Raw genomic sequence first — 25,661 nt, forward strand, 5'->3', positions numbered from 1 at the left:
CTGACTTAGGTGGGCGTCTTCACATGTCTCTGACCTGCTATCGAGTAACACACTGGTCTATTTGTTTTTGCTGGCCTAAGTAAAAGCTTCATGGAGCCCTGGTTTATTCTCCGTTCCTTCACCTGTTTGTAGAAATAACTCCAGATGAGTCAGTTCTCTATAAAGATATCCAATTATTCAAAATGTGCGATGAAGTATTTGTTAAGACAAAGTTAAATCAAGTGGCCGCAGTGGCCTTGTTTGTAGGAACCGTTCCCAGCGGGTGCCTGGTTAGGGTGCGAGAGGTTCACCTAGCGCTTTGAAGGGGTGGAAAACCAAATGTCCTTTAAGCATTAACCTTCCTTTAGTGACCTTTCCCCCCGTAACTCTTCCTCTTTGGAGTGGTGGTGGGATTCGGCGTTGGGTCAGACTGCGCCACTGCAGAGAGCCCTGCAGTGCCGGGGAGCCTCAGAGCTGAGCTGGCTCCTCAAGGCTGCGCACGGAGAAGAGGAAACATAACTTTTCATGTGAGGCCGAGACATAAATGAATGATGAAATTTTTAGCAAGGCTGTCATTTCTGCTCCTATAGCTTTCACTTTACATTATCTTCAATAGAAACCAACCCCCCAGAATTTACCGTCCTTTCATTTGTCTTGAACTAGAGCAATCCATATGTTTCATACATCAGCTTTTATTTTGTCAACTGAAGTAGTTGAACTTTTCAGTTTCAATATCTGTGTATTTTCATACCAATTCAAGTCTCACATGGAAAGCTTATTTGAAATTAAAATCTAAGTTACAGGGAAAGACTACTGCTAAATGCAGGACTAGGCTGCATTGATTGTCATATCTGATTTTTGACAGACGTAGTCTTATGGTATACAGCAATTTTTCTCCGAACATCTTACTGAAAACCTCATTATCCAGTGATGAATGGATGTAAATCACTCTTGAAACCTATCCTACTAGATGTATTAAAAAAATAAATGCCTTACAGGCAACCAAAACCAGAGCCAAACCTGCAGACAGGCTTGAGAAGAGCGACAGGCAAATTCGTCTTGTTTCTTCTGTTATCTTTTACACGGAACATCAAATTCCAGCCATTAAAAATAGAAAATTTTATCTACAATTAAGAAGGATGTTGCAATGATTCTCCCCAAGCTTTTGTGCATAGAATTAAAATGTACACTTTGAGAGCAAGCCTCTTAAAAACATAGACTATGCCTCTGCAATGGTCCTTTCACATTATCATTACAAATCTTTAGTGAACAACTGATGGGCAATAATCTCACCAAAATTAGCTTCATAATTAAAGTGTTCCGCTTTTTCAATATTTGTACTGGAATGTTTTTCAGTTGCAGTCTGAAATGCATGATTTAGAAAAGAAAGATTGCGGTTCTGCCACGTGGCTCTCTCCAGCACGTAAACTGGCTGTAGCTGTGAAGTCCCCGCTGGAGGCTGCTGTCGTTAGCGGAGAAACCCTGACGCTCTATTAGACAGTTATTCACTAAAGAAGTATTCATTATGCAAACCTCTGCCCGAAGGCCTGCCTAAAACGCCACAAGCGGAAGTCTCAGCTGGTGTAAATGAACCCAGCTTCAATGGCTTTGGCAGGGCGGTGGCTGCCGGCTCCATCTGAAACATCTGTCCTGGGTCCCAGTTTTCAGCCTCTCCGCTCTCATCACCAGCAGAAAGAAACAATTGTTTGCCAAATTTTCTTCGTTGTTAATCATTAACCCGTGACTGTGTTCCCATCTCTAACCTCAAACAGCTTGGTACCTGTGTATGTTGTACGGTGCTGATACATGATGATTTTTCTATCTTTGATTTGGAGCTGTAAGTAGTGTTTTGAAAACTTTTATTCAATTTTCTTAACACCTTAGGCTTTCTTGTTTTTATGCTACTGCCTCGATCCATGCAACAAGTCTCCTGCTACAAAGCCGTGGGCACCCTGCAAACGTCTTCCCCTTCCACCCCTTGTTGCTACCGCAGGGATGATGTGATGCTGATCCCGAAGGGCAGAGCCTCTGTCCTCCTCACATGAATGGGCCCTGACGTGCTGAGATGGCTCCTGCGGGCAGGGTCCCTCTGAAGATGATGCTGTCTGACAAGGCGTATCAATTCAGCGTTTCTCCATCTCATTTCAGACCAACGGGGCTTCTAGTGGTGCGATACTGAAAATGCGCTCTGTGTTGCCTGTCCTGATCAAAGGGGTTAATAGTGGTCACCCTCCCGGACACACTTTAAAAGGAGCGACTTAAAGAGCGTCAGAGGAGGGGGGCAGGCAGAGCAGGCACAGCGCTGAGCTTTGCTCCCGCTGCTGCGACCCCCGCCCTGCCTGAGCGCAATCTGCTGTGCGACAGGCTATTCCCATCTTCGTGCGTCAAGACCTTAAGCCTTTCTTCTTTGACACAGAGATTAAGGGCAATCCTGACAAATTCAAAACCAGATCAAGTACGGCCTACAAATTACCCGGCGCAGGCTGGACTCCTGGCCTTCTCGCGGCAACCTGTCCCCTCCAGTTTTGCAGGTTCAGCCGTGGGCACCACGTCGCCCTTTTCTGAACCTATTCTGAGCCTTTACGTGAATCGCAAAAGCTGAGCTAATTGGCTGCAAACCAACCAAATCAACACCTTTTTTTTTTTTTTTTTAACTTTTACCTTTTTTATTGCTGCCAAGCACAGGAACCTCCAAAGACTGATCTGGGAACTGACAACCTAGCAAGGCATTCGGCTGTTTTCTGATTCTGCCTCCAAAAAAGCACTATTTCCGTGTGCCTTTGGGACAGGGCTGGCTGCTGAATTTCAGACCAAGCATCCCTGTCCCATAGTTCTTACCGATTTACTTTCCAAACAGCAATTCTGCCCAAAATGTCCCTGAACTTTATGATCATGATGTCAAATGGGCGAATTAGAATATCAATATAATCGCTTACACAAATAGCATTACTGCTTTTTGCAAAACAAGTAAATCATTACAAACTTGTGTCTTATTCTTATTAGCCACTAGTTTATACATGCTTATATGTATATGTAAAAAAGTACATATAAAGATATACGTATATAAGCATTCACATGGGATGTGAACTCAGATGCCCTGCTTTGGGTCGCAGTTTTCCCTAGGCTTCTGCTAACCAACAACTGTGACTTCCCCCTAGTGGTCAGTTGTTATTTTTAAACGCTAATGATTAAAGACTGGACCGCCTCTCACATTAAAAAAAAAAATCGGTTTGTTTTAGAAAAACATAGATGAGCTTCCCTTTTGGTAAAGTTTATGGTCATTGCCTAATTTTAATAGAACAGCAGAGGCTGGTTTGTTATTAAAGCAAAAATTGTGAACCAAGCATCTGCTGGGAAAAAGCCAGGAAGAAAAAATAATCTCAGCTAAATAAAAGTTCTTGCTGGCTAATTGGCTCACTAATTGTTCAAGTTATATAATTACTTCTACAAACTGCGGCTTGTGGACCACTACAAAATTAAAGCTACAGTATTCGCTTAGTAGGCAGCGTAACCAGTTTTCTAGTGCTTCCTCATGTGGCGTTTGTGTCTAGAGACCATCAGATGGCCTAGCAAAGGACACTTTTCCTCTCCTTGCTAGAAATCAAACTATTCCAGTCCATGTCAGCTTTTTTCCCATTCATCTGTCCTCTGACTTGGCCAGAAACTGTTTCAATTAGCTGCCTCCCCCCCCAGTTGGTTTTTTTTTTTGTTGTTTTTTTTTTTTAAGAAGCTCTTCAAAAGCATTGATTTTGGTATTCCAGGTTTGGAGTCCTCATCCTGTAGGTTCTTGATTTACTCAACAGTTTGTATGGCTCCCTTTTATCTTCGTTATCTCAACAGCTTGGAAAACGCCCACTTTCCTCAAATTATTGGAACAATACTGGTCAAACTCTCAGGCAAAGGGAAAAGGGTCTCTTCAGCTGGCCTTGCTCTGTACTTACAGAAAGCAGTTGCTTCTCAGGCGACAGTTCGAGCTTGCTTCAAAAAGTAAGGAAATCAAGGCAATTGCCTCGTGTGTTTGTTCGTCCATCTGTCTGAGCACTTCCCCTACCCCAAACCTGCAAACTCATGGGCATTTTTCAATTAAGTTTGACAGAAGCCTCAAAGATTAGTAAGTCCTTGTAAGTCTCCTGAAACAATAGTTGGATAAATAGGAAAAAACTAAAACATAAAATTCCCTGGAAGGAGAATGACGTACTTTGCACTCCACTATATGCTGTTTGCCAACCACAGATAGCCTGGTCTACACCTAGCGCGTTGTGCTGCTCTAGACCAGCAAGGGCTCCTGCTGCCTCTCCCACGTGGGTGAAGCAGCCTTTGGCTGCTCTCCGCCTTTCCCCTTCAGGCCGGCTACCTTAATAGCTGTTTCTCAAATCTTTAAAGGAAACGTCAAACACGGTACCTTTGTTCTTTCATTTCTCTGTCCCAACAGTTTCATTTTCCCTTCCTCTTCTTCTTACAGTGCCAGACAGGCTAACTTTTCATGCCGGCACGCCTGCAAGGCTTCCCTCGCTACAGCACATGCATTGCAGACCATCTGCTTGGAAAATATTCTGAATACTGCCATTACAAAACTTAATTTGTCCCCTTAGTCCTATGAAGTCTTGAAGCCCTCTAGATCTTCGCAAACACAAGGCAGAGCAATGTATGGAGTGGGCTACTGTCATCCGTCAGACAAGATGCTGGGTTTCAAGGTCAAAGCATCCCTCCTCAGAGACCTGTGGACTGGGAAATAGGGTGGCACCCTCTGGAAGATGCATATCGAATGTAGTTTATTATCAGAGGTAAATGTAGTTCATTCCTTAATGGAGCATGAGACCTAGCAATTTTTAAGAAGTTAGGCACCAGAATTAGGCTGTCTAAACTTTCCCTGGACACGCGTATTTGTACAACACGGCAGGATGGGGACTGGGGCATTTTTCTTCCTCTTCGCTTATATCCAAAATGTAATTGAAAGCCAGGAGGAATTAAATCCAATTTACAGTAGTGGCTTAGATGTTGACACGATGCCATGGTGTTTTTTTGTTTTAACAGCTGACAGGGGAACCATGCTATCTTCTAAACTTCTTTATTGTACCTGAGCACCTCAGGGTAAGGGAGAACAGGATGAAAGGCTGGCCGGGTCCCGGTGACAGGAGCCGTCTCCTGCCCTGCCTCACCCTCCAACTTGTAACATATGCAAGCCCATTACTTGCAAGCTGGCTTCAATTTCATCCCTCGGGGGAGCCCCGAGGGACAAAGCCAATGCTGCCAAATTCACATTTGGGCAAACTTCTCCAACCCCAAATGAGGGATCCATCTTTCAGTAATTAAACATGATCTGAATTTTTTATCTGCTCACCTACACGTGAGCACAGTAAGGAACTTTGTGTGTATTTTTGTCATGAGATCACAAGGATCACAATGTTCCACCTTGCTTACAGTCATGATGGATCACATCTCCTGTCTGTCAAAGTCCTGTTGACATGTATTTATCTTGACAGTTTGGTCTAAAGTTTCCACTTCCCGCGTACAAAGAGCAGCAAGAGATCCCTTCAGAGATTAAAAAATGATGGCCGTTGGATTTATTTGCACCCCAGGGGGCATCACTTGGGGGTAGATTCCTACAAGTAGCACATTCAGTTATTTCCATCTTCCCACGATACCAGTTGCCGCTTCTGTCAGCTCTCTGAAATGTTCTTTCCTAAGGTAGTAGGAGGGGGAAGACTGAGAGAGGGAGGGATGGAGGGAGGGAGACAGAAACACACAACAAAGGACAATTACCTTCCAGAAATTATTGAAATCTCATCCTCTTCCTGCTTTTCTCCCTTATTCTTCTTTCAGAGAAGACGACACTTCCATACTACAGACAGTATTTCTTTGTATATTATATCTCTAGTTTCTGTCTTAAAATGGGTCAGACAGCATACAAAGAGAGTTTGGTTCCCAAACCTTTTGCCACTTTGCCTCTGCTACGTGGAGCCACAAGGAAACTGTATTTCCCTAAGAACAATGTGAGAATAGAAGATTACAAGAAAAATTACTGTTGGGGTATCCTCTTTAATTCCCTCCGGATTTATACAATCACTTCAGTGAGAATAAAACCAAAAGCAAAGGTATATCACTGAAAGAAAAATGTAGCAACTATACGTATTAGTACACTTTGGGGAACGTGCACAAAGAACGTAGGTGTCTCTCCAAAAATGGTTATCGTATGAAATCTTTTGTCCCAACAAAGTCTAGGGAACTCAGTCCCCTCTTTTCAGGAATTATTCTTTAATCAAAACAGAAACAGCTGTATTTCGCATCTCCCAGTCAATGCATATTGCTGGAAAAATCAACAGATACCCGTATAGGAGAACAGGCAGCCCGATATCTGAAGGTGCCAGAACTGAGACTACGCAGATGACGGAAGCTGAAAAGCCCGGGGTTTCCAGTTACACACAGGTGGCTCAGAAGGCTGACAGAACAGCTTCTGATTCAGTGATAAAATCCCTCTTTCAAGCACCAAGGCCAAACATCGACTTTCTGACGTGTCTCCTGAAGCATCTGTAGCTCTTGGAATCCACGGCTCTCCTGCAGTCGTCTCTGCAGAGCAGCTGCCCTCCTGCCCAGTCTGTTTCCGTTTGTACACAGAATAGACAAGATATGAAAAGAGCATTGCAATGGATTTTGTGTACTGTAAAAGATGTTATTTAAAATTCCCTCACTTCACGTACGGTTTAAAACAAGCGCCCAGATTTTTGTATGTCAGATAATTCATTTAGGACACAAAATCCTGATTTGGGATCCTATCTGAGGGCTCTTAATTTCAAATAAACATTCTTATTTTCTCTTATTCACTCTTGCAGGTATGGAACATGACTGTTTCGTTTTTTTTCTTTGAAGAAATAGGACTAAAAAAAGCATGCATGGAACTAAAAAGTAAATAGTAGGAGATTTCAACGGGAAACGGTCAGACAAATTAACATTTTTTCAAACAGTAGCATGTAAAGATATGCAACTTTCCATAAACAATTTGGTTGCAGTACATAAAGTCCTATAACATCATGGGAACAACTTCTGCCAGAGTTGTTTCATGCTTTTTTCCACTTTGAATTCTTAATTACATGGTCAATCAGATGTGATTTTTAGTGCTAGTGTAAACAGAACAAACAGTGAAATTTTAAAACCACATTTATTTTTAATACAAAATCTGTTGCACTATTACAGAAGTGAGCCTGTATGTTTACCCCCACATGCACAGATAGTTCAGCATCTACAATTAAATAAGAGTAAAATTATATTTCTCTTTTACCAAAACCATCGGCAAATCTTACTAAGAAATGTTCTCTTTGTGCTTTGTCATCAATGTTTGTAGAAGTCATGTCTTATTTCGGTTCCCATTAGGAAAACTGATCAATGGAAAGCTCAAAAGGTGCGGAAGAAGCTTATTACAGCTGGCCTACATTTGCGATTACTTCAGTTGTGCTTCACCTACAATATATACACGAAAGCTGTGAGGTGTACTACGGTCTAATGTAATGCACTGGCAAAAGCTCTGAACAGTTCGATTAGGAATCTGCAGTAAATAAGCAGAACAGTTCACTATTTCGTTTTCACAGCAAAAAAAAAATATATATTTAAGTAGATGCTTCAAAATACCATGCACACCATTGGCTATAGTACTTCTTACACAGTACAACATAAGCTTTCTTGTTTTATTTGTCTGTAACACCTAGAAGCATATAGCATCTACGCTTTAAGTGTATTTACAAATTCAACAAAATATCTACATATAAAAAGCTTACTTAAAATTAAACTTGATGCAAGTTATGAAAAACCAATTTATTGGCAAATGAAACTGAGCATTCCTTCAACCATAGGTTGTTATAAAAATTTATATTTGGAGGTAAACATTTGATTGATATAGTATGCGAGAAAATAATTTTGTAACCGATAGTGGTAACCCTTTACCGCTAAGCCATATTAGCACTTGTCAGATTGAATTCTGTGGTTCCGAGCGGTAACCCCCACACTGCTTCAGGGTGTAGATAATTACAAAGCTGCCACACTGATCAGGCCGGGACACGGAGGGAAATGCACTCTCGCTGGTGTAGTCGGCTGGTTTGGTTTTTTAACGATTTATTTTACAGGAGCTTATACCTTGCTGTGTTAGTAAATAATTTACTTCTGGTTGTGTTTTGTCGCTTTTTCAAAATCTTCTAAGGCCATGAAAACATGTTGTGCTCTAACTGTCTAGAAAGCATTTATTTTTAAAGGAAAACAAAATCATACTTTTCTTTGTGTAATTTAAAATATTTAAAACCTTCCATTTTTAGCACAACAGTTTCATAACACTTTTTTGTCCTTCACATTTTTACTTTATTTGGCAATGATAGTAGTCCGCTAATCACAGTTTACTGCACCAACTGATTTAGTAGTGCAGCGCATTATGGAATGCATATTGCATAAAGGCACTGAATGTATTTTGCCCTGTGTTTTCTGGAATATTTTCTCTCATTTTAAAGTTTTTCTTTCAGTGACTGTACAAATTCCAAAATGCATTGCAATGCGTATCTGTTATGCCCTAAAATCAATCCAATGTGTTTTGATGTAAAAATAGAACACTGTACTGCTGTAATACTTGATAGATTAAAAAGGCTATAAAGTAATAGGAGCAAAGAGCAGATAATAGGGTCTCATTAAGCATCAGCAAATGCAAGTGTCATACTTAAATCATTTAGCAATTATATACTGTACATACTGTTCCTAACTGTCTTGCAAAAAGACATATGATAGCTAGACATTAAGTCACCAATTTCACAACAATGTCCACAAAGACATTGAAGTTCTATATAATACTACTATAACACTCTGACAATGAAAATGGAATTCATACCCAGGGATTCAGCTGAGGACTGCATAACAAATTGTCAAACCATGGTTTCATAGTGTACACGAGATTATCTGTGAATTGTGTAGCATTTGTTTTCCATGCAGTATACTGTATTTTCAACAGGAAACAAAATTGTAAGTCGATGTTATTGTTTGTGTCAGTTCCTTCTAAAAAAAGTAAAAATACCCAAGTTTTGAACAAAATTTGAATTTCGTCTTTTGATTCATACTAACATACCACTTAATGTGTCATTACGCTGCATAATTGTATTGACCTGCATATTCTCATAGCATAAACATCTCGTGGTGAGGAGCTCCGTTACCTGCATGTTCATAGTATGAGAAGGAGGATGTACAAATGCTTTAAACAAACTGAAGATACAAGGGGATCAAGTTCTGTGGTTACACAAATGAATTCATGGCATTTACAGGAGAAGGAGCCTCGGAGCTTTCATTTCCTTCGGCAGGTTCTTTCTCTTTTTTACCACTATATTGTCCAATAAAGGAGCCATCCTCATTGAACTGACCATTTACACCTTCTCCATAGTCAACTAAACTATCATCACTGTCTTCTTTTTTCACGGTTCTGTCTGAAGGTGTCCGGCTTCCTTTTTTTAGAGGTTTATGGTCCTCTGCGTCACTGAAGACACAAACAAACAAACAAAAGGCATTAACTGATGTATTATACATTAACACAAAATCAGCCATGCATGCAGAGTTCATGAAAAGCATGTGTGCAGCCCTATAATCCTTTAGTAAACCCACGTCACATTGTAGAGACAGATCGATATGATACAATTGACATGATACATGGTGTAGGAATGGTTTAAACAGAGAATGTCTTCAGTGGAGGGAGGGGGTTTTGTGGTTTCTTTTTTTTTTTTTTGTCCCCCCATCGTGCATGACTTTTCAATGATAAGACTTGTGCCCTTGGCTTGGAAGCAATTTAGATGCAACTGCAAGCATTAAAAAGTAGGTTGTAAAGTTATAAAAAAATAATTTATGTGTTCTCCAAAGTAACAAGCTTATGATGTGCCGTGAAGTTAGTCTGTTAAACTTCTTAAATTCTTTGACTCCTTGAACATGAATGAAGAATGAATTTGGTTAAATGAAATATACTGATTTTCTTTACTAGTATAAAGAAAATAGAAGTGCTGCATTTCAAATAATTTGTTACATAATGCAGGCCAGACTTGCAATTTTCAACCTTACCTTTCAAGAGACCTACATATTCCATTAAAAGGGTGCAGAAGAAACAAATGAAAATAGCCTAAGAAGAAAAGCAAAGTCCATATCCTGATAGTGATCAGTATTTTCTCAATAATAATTTGCTCTTAAAATTGCTAAAACATTTACTGTATACAGGTAAAGCAATAATTTAGCTTACAGGAGCTACAGTTGAGCAGTTAAGAGCATGCTTAGTTTTTTTCATTACTTATCAGATCAACCTCCTTATCCTAATCCGTAACTGCTAACATGTTCTGACAATGATGGTGGTGATATGGTGAACAAAAGAAAAAGAAAGGGAAGAAAGGCAGGGAGGAGAGATCCCTGTGGCAAAGTACTGTGGTCTTTCCCTTGTCAGCGGAAAAGCTGCAGCACCATCAGCATCCCCAAATAAATTTGCAGCTGTGGTAAGCTTGTATTTCATGAAATAGATGTAGTTGGGCTCTTTTCAGAATCCTTTACACTGCACTTCAGTTTCAAGATGAAGATTTCGGCAGCAGCTCTAAAGCATTTCCAATTAAAAACCACTATTGCCAGCTGCAATTATATACCTCGTTTTAAACAGATCATGTGACTTTATTTGCATATAGGGTACAAAAGAGTAAGTGATTTTTGTTTTTTTTATTTAAAGACTCCCAGCTTATGGAAAATATAAAGAAACATGTATCGAATAGCAAGGAAATAAAAATATATTTACAATATCCACAATATTAGGCTGAATATATATTCAGCAAATTATTTTAACTGTGTAATTTCCTAAAAACAAATACCTTAGCTATTCCAATAACTGTATTTTCTGTTTTTTTTCTAATGAGTATCTTTGAATACCCAGTAGCAAATACAAGGTCACACAGATTATACTGTTAGCTAACAAATGCCCTGCTGAGAAACATTTCACTGTTGCTAGAAAACCATTACACCACCTTTCCACCAAGCTGCTTCTCCTCATCTCATCACCTTTTTTGGAAGACTCCAAGTTATCACATTCTAAAAGAAGTACACCTCTAATATGCATATACTTACAGAAGAAGCATACCAGAGATTTTATTCTTCTGTGCATACACAAGAAAGAAGTGGTAGGAATATCTATCTTACTAACATGTAAGAAAACCTTCATGTTTAAAATACACAAAGGCAAAAACTCTAAACTTGACTGTATCAGTCTTGACTTTGTTTTTAGTTATTGCTGTGTACATGGCATGAGGATAAATATCGTATTGATGATCCTCTGTGCTCACTGATACTGCAAACATATAGGCTAGTAACATTTAAAAGAATGCTACTCCAAAACGTCAAGCATCCAGCAGCAAAGTGCAAATGTTTTTAACATTGCAAACACAAGCAGATTACAGAGACATTACTGAAGAAAGTTCATTCTGGAAGGACCCTATATTTAAAGGTTTAAAGATAGAATTGAGTATTTAAAAATCACATGCAATGCAGTTTCTCCACTGCCCTCATCAGAGGGCATTAGAGTCATTGTAACAGAGTACACAAACCAAATGAAGACCAGACCCTCACTTTGTAGTAGTACCAGGTCCTCCTCCCAAAGAAGAATGACCTGCAGTGTTTAATGCTTTCTGGGTAATAGCATTTAGTAAAGAACACTGCACGTATGGTTTGCTGTTTGATTTGAGATGAGTAGCTTCATAATTGCTTACACCATAGTATGTAGGAATGAAAATAAAATTGCATTTGCACCATATTCCATTTGGTCAGGAAACTCTGTGCAAATATTCTAAGGTGTGACCCTATCCAGTGTAGTTCACTAGGTTGGAATATACACTAAATAAATAATACACCATCACTGTATTAAAAATATCCACATTTTTGTGTTTAATCCAATATAAAGCTCAATTTTCATTTATAACTTTGATAAATCTGGGTAGCGGAACTTCTGCTCTTAGGGTTTTCATTTGCATTTTTGAAAACAAAAGTTTTCAAAAAAAGTTTATTTATAAGCCAAACAATGAAGAAATACTTACACAGTTGGTTGCATTGTCTGTGATTTTTCTATATTTTAGTAAGGATGCAGATTCTACTGTCTGTATAATTAAAAACAAACAAACAAAACTGCAGATTTACCCAGGAGCGTACCTGCACAGAGGTGGGCGCTGGTGTAAGAGCACAGCTACAGCAGATGCAAAAAGCAAATCTGAATCTGGGAATTCCCTCCCTTTTTGCACTATACAAGTCCAGAAAGAAGTTCTGCCAAGACTCTGGCAGTGGAAAAAGAGGTGGTGCTTTCCACTCCTTGTTCAGGAAAAGGAAATATATGCCATGGTACCATTTATTCTTTATCAAACTGAATTATGACTCTCGTATTAGAAGTATATAATGTTTTGGGTGGAAGGGAAAGAAACTGAGGAATAAAAAGCAAAAGAAGCAGGAGAGAGGAAAAAAGTGGAGACATCAATGTTTTGGACAGCACTTTCGTAACCCTGGGGGTGCGAAACAGAGAAGGGACCCTGGTGCGCTGGGGAAATGAATGTATGTTCTGTTTGCCGCCAAGAAGCAAACTGCAAAAGCCGCTGAATTGCATTATGAATATGGATGCCCAAAGAGCTATAGAACACTTTAGGCTGTAGAATATATACTACTATATGGCAAAAACATGTTAAAGCCATAAATTTTGATTCAGTATCTGCAAGATTTGCTAATCTTCTTACAATTGTTCATAAAACTATTCCAAAATGCAACCAGGATAGATCATAATTTATTTTAGTTTTTGTCTGTGATTTTGCTTGCTGTCTTTTATACTAACCTATTGTAATATCTTGAAATGAAAAATAAACTACAGATTGGGTTGACTAAAATTACAGCAGAAAACTGAAGAAGTTTTTGGAATCTGTCATGTATGCAGTGCGTGCAATTAATAGTAAGACAATAAGTACTGGGAGGGAACAAAACAAGAGGTGAGAACAGGTATGAATTTCATATTTAGATCAGACAGCCAGTAAAGTTAAGTCTAGGGATACTTTTACTATTTGTTGTCTTACAAATAAATTCCATACTACTAGTTTTTTAGGGATGAAAGTTGCTCAGTAAAGACTGATATGTACCAGTCACTTTGATAAATACTGATACCTACCATACACATTTCTTGCCCTTTTAGTAAGAATAGTGTTTAATATTAAAGCATAGTCTAAAAGCATGATTTAAGTATTTTTCATAAGGAATTGCTAATATATGAATACATATTTCTTTTTCTTCTTAGTTTAATGAAACACATAGCAAACTTGCAGCTAATGATTAAGAGATATGAAGAACTACAGAGGTGACAATGACGTGTAAGTGCAAAGTACAACTTATCTTTTTTTAAAAAGTACTTCCATTTCACAAGCTCATCAGTTATTAAAATAAATATGTACCTTGAAATCTCCTTTCTTCTTTCAACTTTTCAATTTTTCTTCCTTAGATACGGGTACATGCAGCAACCAGTCAGAATGGGGAAGACAGTTTTACGATGCCTCTGCAGTCCAGCAGGCAACTAGTTCCCACTAAACTTTGCCACATTCATGGACATGCAAAAAGACTCAATATATGATTAGCAATATACTACTTTTCGTTGTAACACAACTGTCAGATGAAAGGCAACATAAAACAAACAAAATGGGTAAAGCATTCTGGGCTATTGGACGCAGAAAGAGGATGCAGAAGATGAAAACTGTTGGTAGCAAATTCCTTTTTCTGTGCCCTCAGGTCAACAGCCCAGAAATGCTTAATTATAAGCAGTCACGTAAAGCCGCAGAAGTACCTTACACTATGGCTTCCCTGCACACTCCAGGAGAACCTCTGCCCCAATATCTAACAGGTTTCTGCTCACGCTCCTAAATTGGTAGGACTGTGCAGATGAAAAATGCTTTCCCTAGACACTTATGCACCTGTATCAATCCAGAATTCAAAACATTTTACTATTTCTAATCTAGCTAAGACATAAGCACATCTATGTTAGTTTTCTGAGTAGTTTTTCTTTAGCATCTCTGTAATACTCAATCTTCAACCCTGGCAGAAGCTGGAAAAACTGGGAGATTAAGCTCTGGCTTTAAATGGCAATGGGTTGAAAAAATTGTTGTTAGTCAAAGAACCTGACTCACTCCTTGGGAAAATTTTAAAGAAAAATCTGCTTGAGAGAAATTCAACCAACTTTCCACCTTTGCTATTTCCGGTGGAAAATTATACAAAGGGAAATCAAAGCACTGATTTAAAAAGTAGCGACACATGTTCAAGAATTAAAATAAGAACCGTCAAAGAAAGCATGTGTGCGTAAATGAGGACACAATAAGACCACTGCCAAATCCAATCAGACTATTCAGAGACAAGAATTCTTCAGGCAGTCCATTGACATCATCTCTTGCGCTAGAAGGGACCAAGCTTAGAATTACGCTGCTGAGGCACAAATCATTGCTAGGTCTCCCTGGAAACACACCTAAGCTGCAATAAAACTTGAATAACTACAAGAGAAAAAAACACTATTGTCGTTACAAACTGTATTCTCATTGTTAATCAACCCAGAACAAGAAGGACAACTAATAGATTATCTAGCGATCTCAGAACTCTCTCTCCACCAACCATTTCCAGAAAGTCTCTCATAGCATAGCCAAGAATTTCTAGGAAAAACATTGTGTGTCAACATGTTGAAGAAAAGAGGCACAATAATTCAATAAAATGTGCAAACATCCTGTGTTACCACACTAACAGTCCTACTACTGTAGTTTGATCCTGTTTGATCTTCCTAAGAACATTTTGCAGACTGCAGTGAGACACTAGACTTCCATATTTCCTGTGAATTTAATGAAGAAATGTATGCTTGCAGTTTCTCCCTACCCATGAATCCACAGTGTGCAGATGCCATAACTTCTTAATTTCTCTTGTTTTAGGGCCCAGGATGGAAATTTAGGCTGATTTATATACCTACACTGACCTGAACAGAAGCTCTAGATAGTCTTTAATTTTAATTTAAATAAACATACATTTGTGGTACTTCTTGTATTTCTTGCAGTTTCTTAGTGTAAGCATTGGCTGTCCACAATTTACTATCCAGTCTTCTACAACTCAGGAAACCACTGGGATTGTAGTGCAGTTTGCTACAGAGGCACCATTTTCCCTTATAATGTAAAAGCGTATGTATGCCCCCAGTCACAGGAACATAGTGTACCCGGTCATTCTGTGGTTCCTGAAACACCTGCGTTTCCTAAAGCATTATTTCCTTTGTTAGATTGATATGGCAGGAAAATCTGATGTTGGCTGGTTTTGCAGAAAGTATGCTCTTCGATGAAGTTGAAGAGTGCAAAACTTCAAACAAGTCCAAGCCATCCCAATAATACTGGGAAGCCTAGAAATTAAATGTGACAAAAACCTCCCCTAAAATTGAGAGCTGTGACTTCTCTAGAATATCTTAATTAGTCATTAAGATTTAAGTAATTTAATAATTTAAATCTTATTTTGAAACAACTAATTTTCTAAGTAATGGGCTTATTTGTCCACAAATATTGAAGTCTATTCAGTATAAATTTCCAAGTCTTTCACTCTTCCCAGTTCCTGAGAAAGGAGGAAGCAAGTCTATGTTCTTAGAAAGTTCCTCTTGATGGTCTGGTGTCCCTCTGAAAGTGAGATGTCCTTTCGTACTTGGCATGAAATGATTGTGAGACCTTATACTTTCCCTTCCCTCCTTTAAACTTCGGAGGAGAACGAAAGGAGCTCAGACACTTGTGAGGATAAGAAAATGAAGAGCTTCCAACAGAGCTCTTTTTTTTCAGCTGACGTAAGGGATGTTTGTGTTCTGAGAAATCCTTCAGGATCTGGACCAAGGATTCACCAAATAGCTTGCCTCCTGTGTATGGTAAAGACAGCAGTTTACATTTTAGATCTAGCGTTGAGGTCCAAGGTCGTAGCCATATAGCTCTCCAGGCTACAGTGAGGCATGCCATATTTTTAATGGTGAGTCTAAGAGAATCCTCAGCTGCATCATGGATAAAATCAGCTGCAATTTTACATAGCCTGCGTTTCCTCTGCATGGCACCAGATGGGACCCATTTCTTTTTGAATCTGGCTCGTTCTTCCTCCAACCATATTAGTAACGCTCTAGAAGCGTAAGTGCAGTAGATAGATACGCCAAGCTGGGCTGCAACTAGCTTGAAAGATCTTTTAATTGCTTCCTCAACCTTTCTATCAGTAGGATCTTTAGGGAGAGCATCCATATTAGCAGGCACTGATAGTACAGAATCACCAGTAACCAGTGCTCTGTCTACCTGAGGCAAGGTCCCCCACAAAGCAGCTTTATCCACTGGAAAAGGATAGAGCTTACGTAGGATTGCTGGGGCTTCATGCTTTGCCTCAGGATTACCCCAAATCCTACAGACAAGATCTTCCACTGCTGAATGGATAGGAAGTGCATTATCTACCTTGCCTTCTTCAGAGGGGATAAGCAGTTCTTCTGAAGCACATTCAGGTTTGGAAGATTTTAGCATTAACACTCTCTTTATGTGCTTGAACAGATAATTCTGATTCTCCATGTCAAACTTACGCAGAGGATCTGGTCCTTCTTGGTCTTCTGCAGGGGATCCAGATGATACCTCCCCTTCTTCAGGGGATGACTCAACCTCCAAGGCCTTGTCAGCCTCAGATTTCTCCTTCCGAGAAGCTGTTCGATCTTTTAAACTGTCCATATGGTCAGACTCAGAAGTTTGGGAACTGCTTCCACTTGCTTCTAGAGGAACCACTGGAACTTCTGTAATTGGTACCCTGGGATGCTTTACTGAATGGGACCTAGCCTGTGCCACAGAAGTTATACTTTGTTTGGCTGCTGTCAAAGCATCCTTTAAGACAGTAGCTAGCTCAGGCAAAATTACAGATTTCATTAATGAATTCTTTTCAAATTCACAGAAGTGAGTAGTAGTAGAAGGTCTTACCTTCCTGTGGTAGGAGCTCTGAGTGTCTTCTGAATCTGAGCTGTAGTCTGGGGTCTGGCTGAACCAGTGCTGAGGAGAAGAATGCTGCCTTGCCAGTGAGCCACGAATTGAGTTGCAGCTGAGGGGTTGCTGGGAAGGGGATGGCTGTCCTGCCTGAGAATCTGAGCCCTCCTCCAACCCCATTATCTGTTGCTCAGAAGCATGATGTCTAGAGCCATGCCTGTACTTCCATTCGTCTGATCTCTTTTCCTCTCGGCAGAGGGAAGCAGAGACAGAACTAACCCTTGTAAGCTCTGAAGACTGCCTAGCCCTCCTCCTGGTGTAGGAGGTCTCTGATCTGGTGCTGGAGTATTGATCCCCTGACCTTCTGAAGAAGTTGGATCTGTCAGATCTCACAGACTTTGCTTTGGTAAAGACAGGGTCTGCTTCAGGAGAATTGGCACAGCTACCTTTTCTTTTCTTTTCCTTGTCCAGTTTCTTTCCTGTCCAAGCAGACATGGACCTGAAGTGATGAAAAAAGTTCAAAATACTCGAATTCCTAGATCTTTCAAAAATTACCTTTTTTTTTTTCAAGGGGAACCCTATACCCTTTTTCCTCAAAGAAACACTGCATAATGACCAGTGCCATGTGAGGCAGACAAACTGGGAACTGAGTGACTGCAGTGATGCTGGGCTGCAGAGAGGGTGCCAAGATATCTTCTGTAATCTGACTGGTTGCTGCTGCTGCCCTGTCTCTAAGGAAAAAAGAGGAAAGCCCAATATAGACTAATTACACACAAATACATTTTAGAAAGGAGTTTTTTGCATGGTAAATAGTATGAGCTCTTTCATGTGAACAAGTCTGAAACCTTGGCATGCATCTGTCCATATTCACCAGGCATGAGGTGGATAAATGCATTATAAAATAATTTAATCAAGCACTAGATGATTCTATAGATTAACTCAAGCCACTTAAATATGGAGACATAAATTCAAATCTCGCTTCAGGTCACACATGACAGCAGACTTGAATCGTCTTATTCTAGGCCTGAGAAAACATGTACTGAGGTTATATCATTTGTACAGTTCTGTATGAACGTCAGTTTCTGCTGCTGAAAGTTCCAAGTATCGAAAAACAGAGAGGCAATAAAGGACAATGCAAACTGGACTGCCTAGGTAAACTTATACAGTACTTATTTACCTCTGCTTCCAAACATTGCTTCACACTTCCCTTTTTATCAGCTGAATTTAATTAATCCATATGCACTTAATGCTGTAATAAAACACTATTCTGAACTCATTAACCTAAGAACAGAGTATCGTACTTTTTTAAAATCAAGGAAGAATAAACAGAAACTGCTCTTTGGCATTCAGAACTGTAAATCTATTCCAGTCAGACCAAGATGCACATTTCCCTTATATGAAGAAGCTATGGCAACAGAGTAGAATCTTCTTGAAAAAACTGATTTTTCTATGTACCTTTACAAATGTCACACTTTCAAAATAATAAAGGGCTTTTACAATGCTTTTGACACAGGAACGCACTATAATATCTATTATAACACCCATGTAAAATATAATGGTATTGACATATTTAGAAAATAATATTATTTCCTGTACTAATCAAAAAACAACAAACAAAATGCTGCTTATTTAATAAGCTATACTCATAATTGTTATATGAACAGACTTGCCAAGGCATGCTTTTTGTGATGCCAGGAGATTCAGCTAGACTCCATTTACAATAAAGGAAGAGAGACAGGAATAAGAGCTGTGTTGCATGCTTTGAAGCTGCTTGCTATGTGTCTTGTACTGAAATACATGAAAGGGAGATTTGTTTCATCTTGTAGGACGTTCCTTCACCTCTGTGTGAATCATCACTTCCTTGTTATTGGATTAGGTGTTAGTACTGGCAGCCATTTAAAATGCATTTGTTTTCCAGACAATGTAACACAACATTTTCTTTATTAGGCTTCAATTAGAAATGTATTTTCAAAAACCATAATGCTAAATGTGCCCTAACTGAAAGGACACTGTATCTGGTATTTTAACTATCTGAAAGATTGGTTTGTAAATAAAGGTTCCTCACTTTGAGACAATTGTGTTTAAATCTGGATTTCACCTTGCATTAGTGAATGGCTTATTCTAAGCTTGGATGTTTAATTTTTTTTCTAATGGTGTGGTTGAAATGCTATCTATAGTTCTATACAACAGTGGATACAGAATCTTTGTCAACAGGGGAAAAAAGTTAGTTTTGAATTAATAAGCATGATATTATATACAGTACATGTGTGATATGAACAGTGACCATGGCAAACCACATCAGTTGCTCACCTGTATTCACCAAACGTTCCATCATCTTCCTTCATAGGTTGTATTTCTGGATCAGCATGTGCATCCTCCTTTTCCTTCACTAAAACATTTGAAATAGTAATTTTTATCATCATGAAACTGCAAGACGAGAAACCTTAAGACCTTAATTTCTCAAACTGATCACATTTTGCAGGAACATGGTTTGAATAAATATCATTTTTTGAACTGAGGCCTTAGGCTGTTACATTTTTTCTTTTGAAGGAAAAGATCTGTTAATTAGTTATAGAATTTTATTTTCACTCAAGTACAAAATACTGTATGTCATTCTGCATTAGTAAAACAACTTCTTTCTTTCATTTCTAGCACTAAAGAGAAAGTTTTGTTAAAAATCCTACTAAAATACTTCACTTATGTTACTAATAGAGCTATTGTTTATTGAAAGCTGAATAATTTAGCTTTATTTATCCGTGCTCCATATTTCCTCTTGATACTCCTCTCGTACTGATTGATAAAACTGAATCAGATTCACTTGTGTTCACTGTCAGTCTGTACACTTTCTGCTTTCATTTAATGCACTAAGAATCCAGGGCATTTTAAATAGTATTTTAAGAACTATTAATATAGGAAAAATAGGCATGGTCTGATAATTTATTCCTTTCAAGCAAAGCAAAACCACCTACACTGGAACCTAAATTTAACACAATTGTATCTCTCTTGCACATCCTTGTTACAGGTTTAGTCACCATTCACTGGTGGGAATAAATCCACGCATGTAACTTGTCCCTATTAAAAAAAAACTACGTAGCACTGTGTCCTTTGACACAGAAACCTGTTAGCACGTGAGAAGACAGATGTTTATAGAAGACATATATATATATTCCTATAAGTTAGGATTATTGACAGAGTAAAATAATATACTGACTTCTAGAATTATCTTCATGGTTCTTCCCTTTGCCTCTTCATTTCTGTTTTTCTGGCTACTACTCAAATCTTTCCCTTGTTTAGCAGATACAGTTATATAATCCAATATACAATCTCTTATCTTTTACTCTGGTAATTACCACACTTAATTTGTACATCATTAGTTTAGATGCTATTATTTAAGATGATATGAATCATTCCTGACAGTATTTTCTAAGTCTGTAATTACAACAATGCGTAACACCTTGAAATGTATCTGGCTGCTATAATTTCATACTGAAATAATTTATTACTTTTTTCAAACCATAGGCAATCTCAAGATGACATGCTAGAATTACGACAAAAAAAGAGTTAATAACTTTGTGCTTTGCATTTGTCACTGTGGAACAGTACATTTGCAATGACACAAGAAATACAATTAGCTCTAGAGTCACTGCTATAAACAAAAGTACATACTGAATCTGGAAATCCTATATACAGTCAAGGTCTACCTTTATATATATGTGCATGTATATGCATAGGTATGTGTGCATAAAAAAATTAATACCTTACATCTAGTAATTCTGCAGAAGCAGAGAAAAGAAGGGCATAGCAGAGATCCCCACAAAGTAATGACAACCTTAGCATCCAGCTGCCCTCTACGCTTTTACTCAAACTGTGCTTTACCCTCTTCTAGATGGTGGCTCACTCCAAGTCCTCCCTAGTCTTTTCAGTTTCATCACTTTACTTGTTTCATCCTCCTAATTTTCCTTCTCCTTTCTCAATTCTCTCCACTAAGAGTCACTTTTCTATATCCTCTGTAATCTCATTTTCTCTTTAAAAAATCCAAATATTAGGAAAAAACCTAAGATGATGTCTTCAGCCTGTCATTCAATTCATATATAACACTATGTTCCTTAATCATCTGTCTTTTCTCCATGGGCATAGGCGGTTGAGACAGAAGCTTCTCTTACTCAGTATTTGCTGTCACTACAAATCTTTGCTCTCTCCATAAAACAATTAAACCATTAGATTGAGCAGGGGAGGATTCTTGTACTTCATAAGGTGATTTTATCTTCTTATAAAAATAATCTGCTACGCTAAGTTTAGCTATAAAAGATTTGCCTATGAAGAGGAAACATTTTAAGTGCTCACTGCTACTAGTTTTCAGAAGTGCACTGGTCAAAACAAGCAGCAGAAATTAAAACAGAGTATGGATTTTTTTTTTTTTTGTACTTTTGTAAGTGCAGCCATCTTTTTCATGTCCAAATTAACAATATGAACTTCAAGAAGTTTGAGCTGAGTTTAAATAAGCATTCCAGAGACTGGATATTTATATCATTTCCAAACCTTTGGAGTCTGTAATATAGAACAGAATTTCTTCCTGAAATCAAGATTTTACTTGCAACTTAGCAATTGTACTTTCTATTGTAGGTAGGAGAGGAAAAAGAAAAACCAAATTATCCTTTGATGCCCAGTTGAAGTCCATTCATATCCTCTCATACTTCACGGTTGCTCTGAGATCCTATCAGGCAGTACTACTGTTCTATGCAAACTGGTTGTCACTATCCTTTTCAAGATAGCTTTAGTCTATGGATCTACTCCATAAACACAAATATAAGACTGGGGAAAGATATATGTAAGACACATATACGCATGCATGCATACATACACACACACATATATACCTTTTATAATATGTACACCCAGAGGAATCAGAGTTTTGATAGAAGATGTACGTTGTATAGTTCCAATTTTAATTACAAATTATAAAATATACTTGGCCATTCTTAAGCCTAAATAAAAAAAAAACACTAAAAAGAAAAACCCTTGTAAAGAAAAACTTACAGAAGACAAAACAGCCTAACTGAAGGATGGTAACTTCAAATTTGGCTGCAAAAATGCAGAGGCTGAAGACGACAGATTCTGAGAAGGAAGGTAATGTATTTGAAACAAAATAATGTATGAAGAGATTTGTCCTATGAAATGCATTCCCAGTACATTAAAGTAACACAGCAGCTGTGATCTGGTATATGTTTCCACACTTTCTGATCAATTAAACTCTAACTCAGCTCATTTTAGTGGGTGAAACCCATCTGGATTAGACTTCAGAAAGTGGGGGCAGGACCAAGTATCTCAAACAAAGCTCAAACCTCTCTAGAGAGGTAATGTAGTAATATGACCCTCCAGGAATGAAGGAGATACTTGTCTTATGCTTAAATGGATTGAGGTTTTCTACCAATAGGCAGATTGCTCCTGCCAAGCCTACCAAATGATGACTGATTTACCATATACACAACATAAATGTAAACCAGCAGCAAATGTAATTTCTCCAGTAAACCTGATCTCTGTCTTAACGGATTACCAGTAGATGATTTTTACTCTCATTGTTACATATCATACCTGGATATTTGCCACCCTTATTCCTCCTTATGAAACAAACAATCAGTAAAATCAAGATCAGAAGAGCAACAGCACACATAAGACCAATGAACCATCCTTGAGTAGCGATGTCCACCTGCCGACTTGCCATTGCTAGAGAATAAAAGAAGAAAAATGAGATGTTTTGCTGCATTTATATGCTGTGCTAATTCAAATAAATAATAGCCAGTATACATTGCTCATTAATTAAGGAATAACATTCACTGTGAAAATTAGTATTAAAAAGCCAGTGATACTGTATTTTGTGAATATTTTAATCATTTAAAATGTTTCCAAGTACATGTCCATAGAACTTACTTTTGAGTATATAAGAATTCTGTCAACATTTAAGGTTGGCAACTACTTTGCAAAACCTGTGCACATACTACATTGCTTTCCACAAACCTCAAAACTATTCTCAACCATTTTACATTAATTAAACTACCAAAATGAAATTGCAAAGTATAATTCACACAAACACATCGATTGCATTCTCAAAATGAATAAAAAGCCGAAACTCATTAGCTAAGGCACTCCCATTAGTTTGAAATGGGGAAACAGATGGGTCATTCAAGACCCTAACATTCAATTTAAACTAAAAATCAACAATGAAGCATCCTTTAAAGCCTTATTAAGCATCATGTTTTCTTCCTGTCCTCAAACCCGAACCTCATCCTACAATTTATCATGATTGCCATGATTTAGCATTAGTGAGGACTTAACACAATGCAATCGGGAAGCCTTTCCTTGGCACTGTTTCTCTCCAAATGCTGACTCTAGCTGGAAGATAGTGTAAATGATATGCAAACTACACAGGAAGCACTACGGTCACTAGTAAGGACAGGAATTATCTGTGCGGTCTCAGGGCTGGATCCCTCCTACTGATCTCCAACACAGTAGGAGGATTTTCCTGGTGAAGCTTATTTTCTACTCCCCTGTTTGCAAACACACTACAGGCAACTGGCCTTAGGATTTGCTGTTGGGAGAAAGTGGGAAGGGTGAGAGGAGTTAGGGATGTGTGCTACAGACAGAAGACGACATGAAGTGCAGGAAGATGGACATCCATCCAAACCTATCTTGTTCATTCTTCACCTTCTCCTCCAGCCCCAAAACCCAAGAGTTTGAAACTCTATGAAGAGTTTCCCAATAGACCTCTCTCTACTTGGGAAATAGACACAAAGACCACTTTCCCACATGAATAAGGAAAGTCATGTGCAAAACACTTCCTATGCATAACTCATACGGCATTTTGGTTCAGCATTTGGGTTTTTTTCTGGCTTTATGAGATAAGGTATCAGATTATTCACAGCCAGTACATTACCAGGATTTTAGTAAGGATCAATAGTACTTCAGATCTCACTCAGCTTAGTAGACACTTCGCATTAGGACCAGATTATATTTGAGACCTTCAGTCAGTCTCTTTGTTCGGATGCTGTGAGTACATCAGCTCTCACAGCTCAATATGTTTCATCCATATCTGCTAGGGAAGGTCCATAGACTTGCTTCCACTGAAGTGGAAGACACAATGCATGAACAGCTTTACACACAGAAATGTGAAAGTCCCAGAGCCCCATAAAGATTTCCACCTCTCCTTAGAGAAGATATGCTTTTAAGGGAAGGCTCATAAAAACACATTAGAGAGAGCCTATTTTCAATGAAGCATTGACTGTTTTCTAGCCACAGTTCCAGGTGATACAGCATAAACTCTTCTCCTTATAAAACGTGTCAGCTTGCTTGGCAGACAGCTAGCTGGCAAGAGACTGCACTGGGCTGGCAAGCACACTAACAATAAAATGTAACAATACTCAATTATAGGACAGAATTCAAGGACATTCATGTCTCAATGTCATTTATTAGTTAAGACAGAGGCTGAGACAGCTAGCTTAGAAACATCAGCTCTCAATGGTCCCAGGTTCCTGAGGGTTTTCCATGGACTGCATGAAAACTCAAAGTACCTCTGATGTCTGGAGACAGTATCTACTTTCCATTCCATACAGAAGACCAATGTGTATTCCACTTTAGAATTACTAGGCTAAAATTAACGCTTTATTTTGCTGCCTCTTTTTGGTCTTACTGGGCAAAGTTATGACTTGATTTTCATTTAAATAGATCAATGAATTTATGTGCCTGGTTATTGTGGATTACGATTAGGAGATTTCCCAGCCTTTGTTTAAGAATATGCTTTCTGATATTTTAGAAACTGACTTTTTCTTCTATGCACAAGAATTTAAACTATTTTTGCATAAAAATATCTACATGTTATATGACTATATATCTTATATACATATATATTTATACTTTATATACCATATATAAATATATAAATATATATGTGGCAGTCTTAAAAAACAAAATCACAAAGACAATCTTCCTCTGAATTAAAATAAAATTAAAATAAAATTTTGTTTCCACATTAAGGTTAAAATTATTTTGAGTTTTGCACATATGCATTCATAATAAGGCATTAAAGGTTGTATAATACATACTGTGACAAAATGCAAAAGCACATTTAACGTTCAAATGTAGTAAGAAATAGCATCAAGCCAAACAACTCATGCATAAAAATATGCAAGATAGATGGGAAAAGTAAAGATGAAAACTTACTTATGCAGCTTCCTGTATTCTTTAACTTACTGCATATCCAGTAGGAAAGGGTTTCTAGATCTCAGTGCAACTTTAAAAACAGCACAACATTTCCTGCTTACACTAAGCAAATTATCTGCTTCAGGCAGAAAGACATTTACTCTTGGTGAACAGCTAATGCAGGAGTCAATGGAATACACTTTACTGGTATGCTCCAAAAGATAAACCCGCACACTATGAAGATACTCTATAGGAATGCTCGTCAAAGAAAAAAATATGGCAAAAGCCTCATATACCAAATATTGCAGTTTCATTCCTAATTAAGGACATACTACATATTCCAGTATTTTCCTCTTTGTCCACTTCATTTTTTGCGGTGTTTAAAAGCTTCAATCTAGGCTGAAGACAGTGTGACACAACATTTTTCTGTAAGAAATATGCTATGTATACAATTTAATGCTGGACACTGAACCTTTCCATTATCAAGAAGCA

General features: G+C 38.2%; 1 protein-coding gene across 8 annotated transcripts in view; it reads right to left on the reverse strand.

Annotated features, from left to right (window-relative positions):
* Positions 1-8,775: 8,775 nt before the first annotated feature.
* The window catches only part of NRCAM (neuronal cell adhesion molecule), a 71,644-nt gene continuing 54,758 nt past the window's right edge, over positions 8,776-25,661 (reverse strand). For 7 of the 8 annotated variants that reach the window (XM_009327621.1, XM_009327627.1, XM_009327625.1 and 4 more), the window contains 3 exons: positions 22,569-22,700; positions 19,287-19,365; positions 8,776-9,475 (listed from right to left, as the gene is read on the reverse strand). In XM_009327621.1, coding sequence (XP_009325896.1) covers positions 9,238-9,475; positions 19,287-19,365; positions 22,569-22,700 — 449 coding nt within the window. In that variant the 3' untranslated portion in view covers positions 8,776-9,237. Of the gene's footprint in view, positions 9,476-10,047; positions 10,060-19,286; positions 19,366-22,568; positions 22,701-25,661 lie in introns of all 8 variants that reach the window. The other variant, XM_009327620.1, reaches the window with a different exon arrangement.

The sequence above is a fragment of the Pygoscelis adeliae genome, unplaced genomic scaffold (genome assembly GCF_000699105.1).
Source record: "Pygoscelis adeliae isolate BGI_AS28 unplaced genomic scaffold, ASM69910v1 Scaffold113, whole genome shotgun sequence".
Classification (NCBI taxonomy): Eukaryota; Metazoa; Chordata; class Aves; order Sphenisciformes; family Spheniscidae; genus Pygoscelis; species Pygoscelis adeliae.